The 9,181-nt window shown below is 33.7% G+C and overlaps 1 protein-coding gene across 1 annotated transcript; it reads right to left on the reverse strand.

Annotated features, from left to right (window-relative positions):
- Positions 1-6,646: 6,646 nt before the first annotated feature.
- Positions 6,647-7,291, reverse strand: LOC122271216 (histone-lysine N-methyltransferase SETMAR-like). Its single transcript, XM_043051727.1, has one exon. It carries the CDS (start codon positions 7,289-7,291, stop codon positions 6,647-6,649), a length of 645 nt encoding a protein of 214 aa, XP_042907661.1.
- Positions 7,292-9,181: the final 1,890 nt, after the last annotated feature.

Genomic DNA, 9,181 nt, shown 5'->3' on the forward strand with positions numbered 1-9,181 from the left:
ATATCAAATTAAAACCACTACTAGTTTACCACTCCAAAACCCCAAGAGCGATGAAAGGCGTATCTAAATCAACTCTACCTGTAATTTGGGAGTCTAATAAAAAATCATGGATAACTATGAAAATTTTCCAGGATTGGTTCACTGAACATTTCTGACCGTCTGTTAAACGTTATTGCGAAATTAAAAAACTTGAACAAAGAACACTACTATTAATTGATAATGCTCCAAGCCACCCAACAAATTTATCAGACTTAACAACATGCATTGAAGTCGAAGTGGTTTCGCCTAGCACAACTCCCTAATCCAACAAATGGACCAAGGCATTATATCCAGTTTTAAGGCTTATTACTTGCGGCGAACATTAAAGCAGATGTTTGACAAAATAGACTGACAAGGGAAACTAGGGAAGTGTGACTCGCCAATTTTGAAATAAGCTAGTGGGATGTATGCCTTATGAGGAATAATTTTCGGGGGCAACATTCGTTTCGGCCCATAGAAGGTCCTGTGAGAGATAAAAAATAATTCAATATATAGAAANGAGCAAAAAGAACTTTCGATGGCGTTTGTAAAAAGGAGTTTGACCATTATAACTGAAATTATGGACCAATTTGTTGAAAATTATCCAAATTTGGACAGGAGTTCAAAAGCAAGACGGAGTGTTATAGATGCTTTATCCACTTATCAACAACTTCTAACAGATCGCAAGAAGAAAACACAAACTACATTAGATGCCCTCTTGACAAAAAGGCAGAATATTGAAAGCACAAAATAGACTAAATGATCTGACTGACTTAGAATTTTATTTGTTTTTATACCTACGTATATTCGTTTATATTTTAGTAAGAAATAAATGTTTGGTTTTATTTTTATTAAAAAAAAACATAATTATTAAATTTAATACCTAACCAATTTTCTATTCATCTTCCCCTAACCCCATTATTTACATGTTAAGATAGCCTCGTTTAGTGCTGTTTCGCACTACTTTGATGGAACGATCTACGCGTTACTTATGTGCATTTTCGATGCAAAATTTCTTAAACGGTCATTTGACCGGTTATGATATGTTTGGTGTTATCACTCTGAATTGCGAGGTAGATTCGGAATTGATTTTGGAAAACCAGAATTTAAATGAAAAAAGGAGAGAGAAAAATTTCACAACAAGTATGCTTTTTTCTGATTTATCTAGAGCAGATTCTTGGTTTTTATTTTATATACTAGAACTTGACTCAATTTGCAGCAAATGTTTCAGAATTTATAAATTCCTAATCTTACATAACGACTAGTAAAGTTGCAAGAAGTCAAGCACCGATTACATAGAATCGGCAAAATCTAGAATTCATTTTCAAAATATACAGATTGTCGAGCAAGATTGAAACTAACTCTATATCATTTTATTATGTCACACAAATGTTTCTAAATTTAATCAGAAAATATTTTTATTTAGTTCACACGTTGTTATTTTTTTCCCCTCAAAATTTCCATTTTCGTTACAAAATGGCATATCTAGTGAACCACATGATTGTCATTTTAATTTTATTAAACTTGGTGTACAATATTTTTTTAGCATTTTGCATAAAAATAACCAAAGACTAACAACTTTTAACAAATTTTGAAAAACCTGGGACATTTGATGCTCCCTAACCTACAACATGAAAAAAAAATAATAAATCTTCAAGAAAATTAAGGTATAAAGCCTGTACAACTTATTAAAAACAAAATAACTTGAAATTTATTGACTGGGAAAAAAATATGTTATAGTAAAAAAAGTAAACTAATATTTTTCATTTTAATTATTTTAGCTTCTTAACCTGAACCGACGTAAAATTTAAATGAATTTGCATGTGAATAATTTAAAAAGTCTGGTCGGGTAAGATAAAAGATCTCCAATATGAAAAGAAGAATGGAGTGGCTGTGGGGTGACAAGGGAAAGAAAGAGATAACCAAAAGTATAACATCCCACAGCAGATTGTTTCATAAAAATACGTACGCATAATAATTATCATTGTTATGATCACAAATGACATTGACAAGTCTAAAAATAAAGCTTGACGTGCAAATATCAGTGGTGCAAGTGCTGCGCCAATTGTGGAAACTGCGCCTAGATGCTCCAAATTGAAGTAGCTGACTTAAATTGCGCCAAAAAGGATATTTTCCCCAGGGTATCGCCAAGTCTCAATTTTGCGGCAACCAAGCTATTGCCATGTGGAGGGTTGCTCTGGATTCAGTGGGAAGGATTCTTGCACTCTCGTGTGCAACTCTACTTCATTTTGCAAGATATTCTCAATTTCAGGGCTTCATTTTCCACTCTGAAATGGAACCGAAACTTCTCTTGAATCTTCGGGGACCAACTAAACATTGCCAAATTTTAATCGCAAAAAAAAAAATATTATTTCTCTTGTTAATTTCATCGTTATTGAAGTGCTATCGTCTTCGTCAATGGCAAGCTAGTGGCCTTCTTGCTCTATCTCTTCTATTTATAGATTAGTATCATGATCTTTGAATTAACTTGAGGGATCATTTACTAAGTACATATTTTCATGTTGATCCTCGGAGCAGTCAAGAACCACAAAGCTTCTTAAGAGGACGCCATACCCAGATAAAAAACCGGAATTGGCAAAATCAGAGTTGTAATAGTCACACTTTGGGGGCGTCGCTTTGAGGAAGGAGTGAATTGGTACAGTGATATATGATAGAGGGTCAGTTAAACTATCCCATCCTTCCTTAGCAAAACTGAACAATATAAGCATTAGTTTCGAAAAGTGATTCTGGGTACGCGGTCTTTTATTTTTAAACCCATTCTTAGTTTCGTTGTGAAATATCCAGAATAGACATTCTAACTATTTATTTGTATGTAAATAGGTGTTTACAAGATAATGGGGATTACTTATATCTTACAATTAATTCGTTTCAAATTAAAACACCAAGAAGAATATAAATTTTTATTNACCTCAAAATTTCCATCTCCCTTTTATTCATTTTAATAAAAATAAGAATTAATTGAGTTTCCTAAACGTAAATTTTTTATCTGAGGGACCATCCACTGATTGCATATTGTTTTTAAACATTTATTTTAATTTATTACTTTTTTTTACTAATATTGTATGAAGAGAGGGGCTTTCAATATTTTAAATGCAGCAAAAAATCTTATGTTTTTCAGATTTGTCATTCAAAAATACTTTAATTCATCTCTTAATGATTTGATTTAAAACGATTGATCTAAAAAAAATTTATTATCACAGATTTGCTAAATATTATGAGCGTAGGGACAATATAATAATTTACTTCTGACAAAAAACTTTTAGCTTCATTGTATTCGCATTTAAATTTTTTTAATCATTTCATTATTAAAATACTGTGCTTAGTAACCAAGTTTAATAGAAATTTATTAGGGGCCATTCACTAATTTACATTTGTAATATAAATTTATTAAAGTTTTCTTAATTTGCTTAATTCTTTACATATATTTATAAATTCGATATGGTCAATATTAATCCTGTTAATGTTTTGTTGAATACACTATTGCAAATAACATTTATTTAAATTTTAAGAAAAATGCACTCGATAAACTTAAACAGTGGCGTACGCAAGGGAGGGGTTTAAACACCCCCCTTGAGCTCAGACAAAATGGCAAAAATAAAAAATTTTGTAGAAATTATGCGAGCTATTATTTTTTAAGGCAATATATTTTTATTTGCCTTATGCCTGCTTTTCTTAGTTTGTCAGGAAAGGACTTAAAATCATTGGATGTAGAAAACGCAGATATTTGGCAAAATTCAAATTTAATAGATGTTTGACTAGATACCACAAAGGTCCTTATCTTCTTTTAAAAAAAATTCTATATTTATATTTATTCTAAAAAAAATTCTATATTTAGGTTCCAGGTCTTTTTACTTGGCATGCACAAAAAAGTTATTAAAAGCATTGCGGCTTGAAAATTGGTTACTGCAGCATCTTAAAGTGTTGCATTCTGTAATGAGAATGGAAGACACTTCTAATAAGCCAATAAGATATCTGGCAACAGTAACCCCATCCATTATAAAACCTGAAAAGACATCTATGTTGCTGTTACGTGGTGAACCAGAAGGTTATTCTTCTGACTCAAATGAATATGCACAGATTGATGTGTTTTGGAAAAACTATTTTGTGAAGAAAGATAATTTAGGAAATATCAAATATCCTCTTTTAACAAAGCTTTTTTAAGCTCTTTTGTTAATACCACGTGTTGAAAGAGGTTTTAGTGTGAACAAAAAGTGACTTGACAATAGGACAAGTTTAAATTCGCGTGTTAATGGTTTGGGACAAGTTGTGTCACATATTAACAAAGTAGGGAGTTAAAATAACTTTAAAGTTGACAACGATATGATTAAAGTGGCGCTTGCAGCATTTAAAAATTATTCTGCTCAATTAGAGGTTGAGAAAAAAGAATGTGAAAACACTGAAATTGATTTGTAAAAAAAATTGAAGGCATCTCATAATCTCTTAGCCACAGCTGAAAAAAACATGAAAGATGGGTTAAATAATAAAGACATGTCGATTATAAAAAGCGGACAGATCCTCTTATCTGAGGCTAAGTCGAGGATAGCAAAAAGAAATTTAATTTGTTGATGCAGGGACCTTCAAGAAAGTGTTAAAAAATAAGATATGTTATTAATGAATAAAATTAAAAATTCTTGTTATTAAATATGCTCCAAATCTTCGTTTCGCTGCTCCAAAATTGCTTTTTTGTTGCTCCAAAACCATGTTTTGCCACTTGCACCTCTGAAATATATGTTATTAACGTGCCACGTGACCAGAAAAATAAGGGGCATAGTGCAATGAGACATTTTTAATGGTTGGTGCATTAAAAAACTAAGGGTGATATTGGTTTTTTTTCCCCCAATGGCAGGCACTGAATTTGAATCTTTGCCTATATTATGCCAGAATTGTTGCTCATTTCGCGTTACTCAGTGGGCACCTGTGAACCAAAGTCACGGAGGCGAGCAACATTACCCACGCCACACTGCCACAAACCCGTTTATAGGGTGGGCCTCATACACACACAACAGAGGACAGCACAAAGAGAGAGAGAGAAACATCCATGCCCAGAGCGGGATTCGAACCCGCAGCCTTTGGCTTCGCAGTCAGGCACGCTTTCCGCTCGGCCACCTGGCCGGCAAGGGTGATATTGTGCAAGAGTATAATTTTATTTCCATCTGTGGGGGGGGCTACAAAAAGGTACCCCACCATAGAATCGAGTTAACCTGTCTTATATACTAGTGAATTGGAATGATATTTTTGTTGTGGTAGAAACACTACAGTACTCCCCCACCAGAATTATATCTCATAGAATTCGATACATTGTTACCACTAGTTGATTCAATGCTGTTTTGTGAGAAGCTGGGAGAGCTGTATTAAGTTCACGGCCGTTCCTGTGTTGCCTTTAGCAGTCAAGTGTGTGATCAAGACCTAGAAACAACAGCGTGAGGAGGACAATGTCACAGTCACAAGTGGTAAGTCAACTGTTCAATGTGGACCATCCATCGCGGTAGGCGTGTTCAAATCGAAGTGGGCATTGCTGTTAAGATAGGCATGTTAATGGGAGTTTCTGTCTAGGTAGGCATGTTCACATCACGTCCGAAGGTCACCAATGTGGGGAAAATCATGTTGACAATATCAACCTTCATGTATGAAAAGGTACAATAGGCATTTTTTCTTGTTTGTTTCATTATTGAATTGGGTCAGTATTCAAAGAATCATCCAGTATATGGACAGATGTTTCAAGGCAAAGCCGATGAATTTGATAAGGCTACTTTTATGTGCTCGAATGGCTGGTTAGACAGGTTTATAAAGCGGAATAACATAAATTCTGGAAAAATTATCGGAGGGTAGGGAAGTGTTTCTTTATCTGATGTTGGAGGATTGCTCATCGGCTAAAGATTACTAATTCTTTTTGTACGCAAGACGAAGAGTAATAAAAATTAACACATTTTTGTTACTACGTATTATTTTTTAGCCATTTTTGTATTTCATTTTATGGGTCATTTATTTAAATAATGTGTAATAAAAGGGGGGTGTTTGGAACCATTAACTAAAATTGTTTGGGAAACAGATATAGTTAAGTCCCGGTTATAGTGAACCGAAATTTCGGACCCTAGAAGGTTCACTATAGCGGAGTTTGACTGCATTTCTTCGGACAACCTTCTTCATTCGTACTATAACATTCTCTTTCAAATATCAGGTTGAGTAAAAAGTTTTCCGCCAAAAAAAAACAATCCTGTAAAATGATAAATAGATAGAAAATCAGCAAAGTTAATGAGGATAGTAATCTCCATTCAAATCAACAATAGTCTGTCAACGTTTTGGCAACTTTTCAATCCCTTCTGCGAAGAACTGGGGGGTGCGCGAGTCCAGAAAGCGATCAACCTCATTTATGACCTCGTCATTTGAACGGAAGATTGTGCCATCAAGATGCAGCTGCAGATGTGAAAACAGATAGTAATCCGAAGGTGCCATGTCTGGACTATATGGTGGATGTTGCATCAAATCCAACTCCAGTGTGTAGAGGGTCCAGCCGGTCATTGCATTGACCTGTGGCCGGGCGTGATCTTGATGAAAGAGAACCACCTTCCATCTGAACTCGTTTTTTCGTTTTTCGCGAATGGCATCGCTAACATTGATTAGCATATTGCTGTATATTGTACTGTTGATAGCCTGCCCGCTTTTCAGGTTCTCCTTGTAGATAATTCCACCAGATACAGCGAAGGACCTTCTTGTTAGTTAGCGTTCGTCTTACAAACGAACCTGCTGATACAAACGAACCTGCTGATTCCCCGGGTGCTGACCACCCTCCTTTACGTCTAGTATTGTTGTAGTATACCCATTTTTCATCACAGGTCACAATTCTGCCCAGAATGTTCTCTTTCCTTTGATCTCTGAGCAGAACCAAACAGGCCGCTTTTCTTTTGCTCCTGTCTTCAGCAGTCAATTCGTGAGGCACCCAGCGGTTAAACTTAAATGTTAAATTTATGCGTTTGAGGGCATTTACTATTGTTTTTTGGCGAACGTCAAGCTCAAACGCAATGGTTCGTGTTGAAACATTTATGTCTTGATCAATAATTTGCTTTAATTGGTCACAATCAATCTCAATAGTGCGGCCAGAACGTGGTTCATCTTCAATGCTGAAATTTCCACTATTAAACTTTCGAAACCAACCTTTTACTGTATCATAAGAAGCAGTATTGAAACCTAAACTTTCACACATTTTCTTGTGGCATTCAGTTACACTGAGTTTATTTCGGAACTCATAGTACATAATCGTTCTGATCTGCTTACGTGATAGCTCCATTTCAAACACTTTTCTGGAGCACAAGATGATAAAGTTTTGACAAACAAATTACAGAGTTGTGTAGTTCCAACTTTCAGCTTTAAAATGCAAAAGCCCATTTCAGAAAAGGTTAACTACAGCGGGGATGGCTGCTGCTGGCACGGAGGTATCTCCCCTTGGCGGAAAACTTTTTACTCAACCCGATATGTTCTGTTGTCAAGGCAAACTTATTCTGATATCGAAAACTAATTCTACCAACAACAAAAAATATTTTAGAAAATTATGTGTTTGATGGGTAGTTAAGCAAAACGTCTAATAGAATAAATAAAAATATAGTTCTAAACAGTGATTCATATGCATTGGCTTTAGGCTGTACTGAAGATCTTTCAGGCATTTTTATATTCCATAAAAAAGTAATTTTATTGAACAAGAAGGTATAAATTAACGGTACAGAAAAATAACAGAATACTGAAAAGATAGCTAGAAGAAATAAGCTCAGTGTACATGTTTTTGATTTTCATGGGAGTAATTGCTTTTAACACATTATTATACAAATAGATAACATCTAAACATAATACTAAATATTTCATCAAACACATCAAGCTTAGTAGGCTTTATTCCCAGTGTACAGTCCGCAAGAAAAAAAAATGAATCTCTGAATAACTTTCGTTCTAATGATCGGATTTTCACGAACTAAGTGTCAATCTTAATGGTTCCTGGGGGTGACCTCAAATAAGCTAATTAATTAGTGCTAACTATTAATTAATATACGAAATCAGACACAAAAACGTACTTTCTCGGAATAAACATATAATTTTTTTTACATATTTGGAATCTAGACACTTGAATTAGACAAAATTTTAAAAAAATTGGGTCGCAATAAAGGTTTATATATTTGGCGATAGTCTAGAAAAGCGCCAAAAAAAAGTCGCTTGCGCAAATGAATATTTTAAGATAACCCATTGACTAGTTCAAAAGAGGAATGCTTAATTTTACTAGGTTGCAAGGCAACCAACTATAAAAAAAATTGAATTAATGTTTTGTGATTGCTCAGAGAGATTTAATTCATTGTTAATAGAAAATATCTCGAAGTTTCAATCAAATCAATTTTCAAACAGATTTCTGTCTAAAAAGCGAAAAAAAATTTATTTTAATGTCCTTTGAAAAGAAAATTTGAATCGATTTATAAATTATTTATGATTTTCGAAGTTTTTAGAATTTAAATACATGAATTTTTTATCTGATATTGTTTAGATTATGCTGTTTTTGCTAAATTTATTCGAGGATTTCATACTAAAATCAAATTAACATAACTTATTACAGCTATATACAAAATTTTAGGGATGATCATTTTTACAGCTTTAACCCCTTGGGGACGGGTGATTCATGAAAGCATTCGTACAAAATCAGAATCAGGATGTAAATAAATAAAAAACGGTAGCTTAAATGCAGGCGTTGCTAATTTCACAGACTTACTTTGCCTTGAAATTAATTATTGTTAGTTTAATCATATATATAATCAATGTTTCTTCAAAGTATAACTAAATAATTTTATTTTGAACTAAGTAATGGCGAAATAAATAAATCAAACAATTATAACCCCGCCCACAAATAAACAGCTAAAGAATTACTTTGATTACCAGTTTTATCTTTTTACCCTGGTTGATACTGTTTTATGCTGTCACGTATTTGTGACAGTCGGCGCGAAGGGGTTAATCGAGTCTTCTAGAAAGTTCGAAGAAAAAAAAAAGTGCTTGAAAAATAAAATTTAGATTGTATAGTAATTCTAATGCACATTCACAAGGTTTTCTGTAATTTACGATATTTCTTTTTTCTATAACTCAAGGAATTGCTGAATGTTTAGTGGCATTTTAAAAA

The sequence above is a fragment of the Parasteatoda tepidariorum genome, chromosome 4 (assembly GCF_043381705.1).
Source record: "Parasteatoda tepidariorum isolate YZ-2023 chromosome 4, CAS_Ptep_4.0, whole genome shotgun sequence".
Taxonomy (NCBI): Eukaryota; Metazoa; Arthropoda; class Arachnida; order Araneae; family Theridiidae; genus Parasteatoda; species Parasteatoda tepidariorum.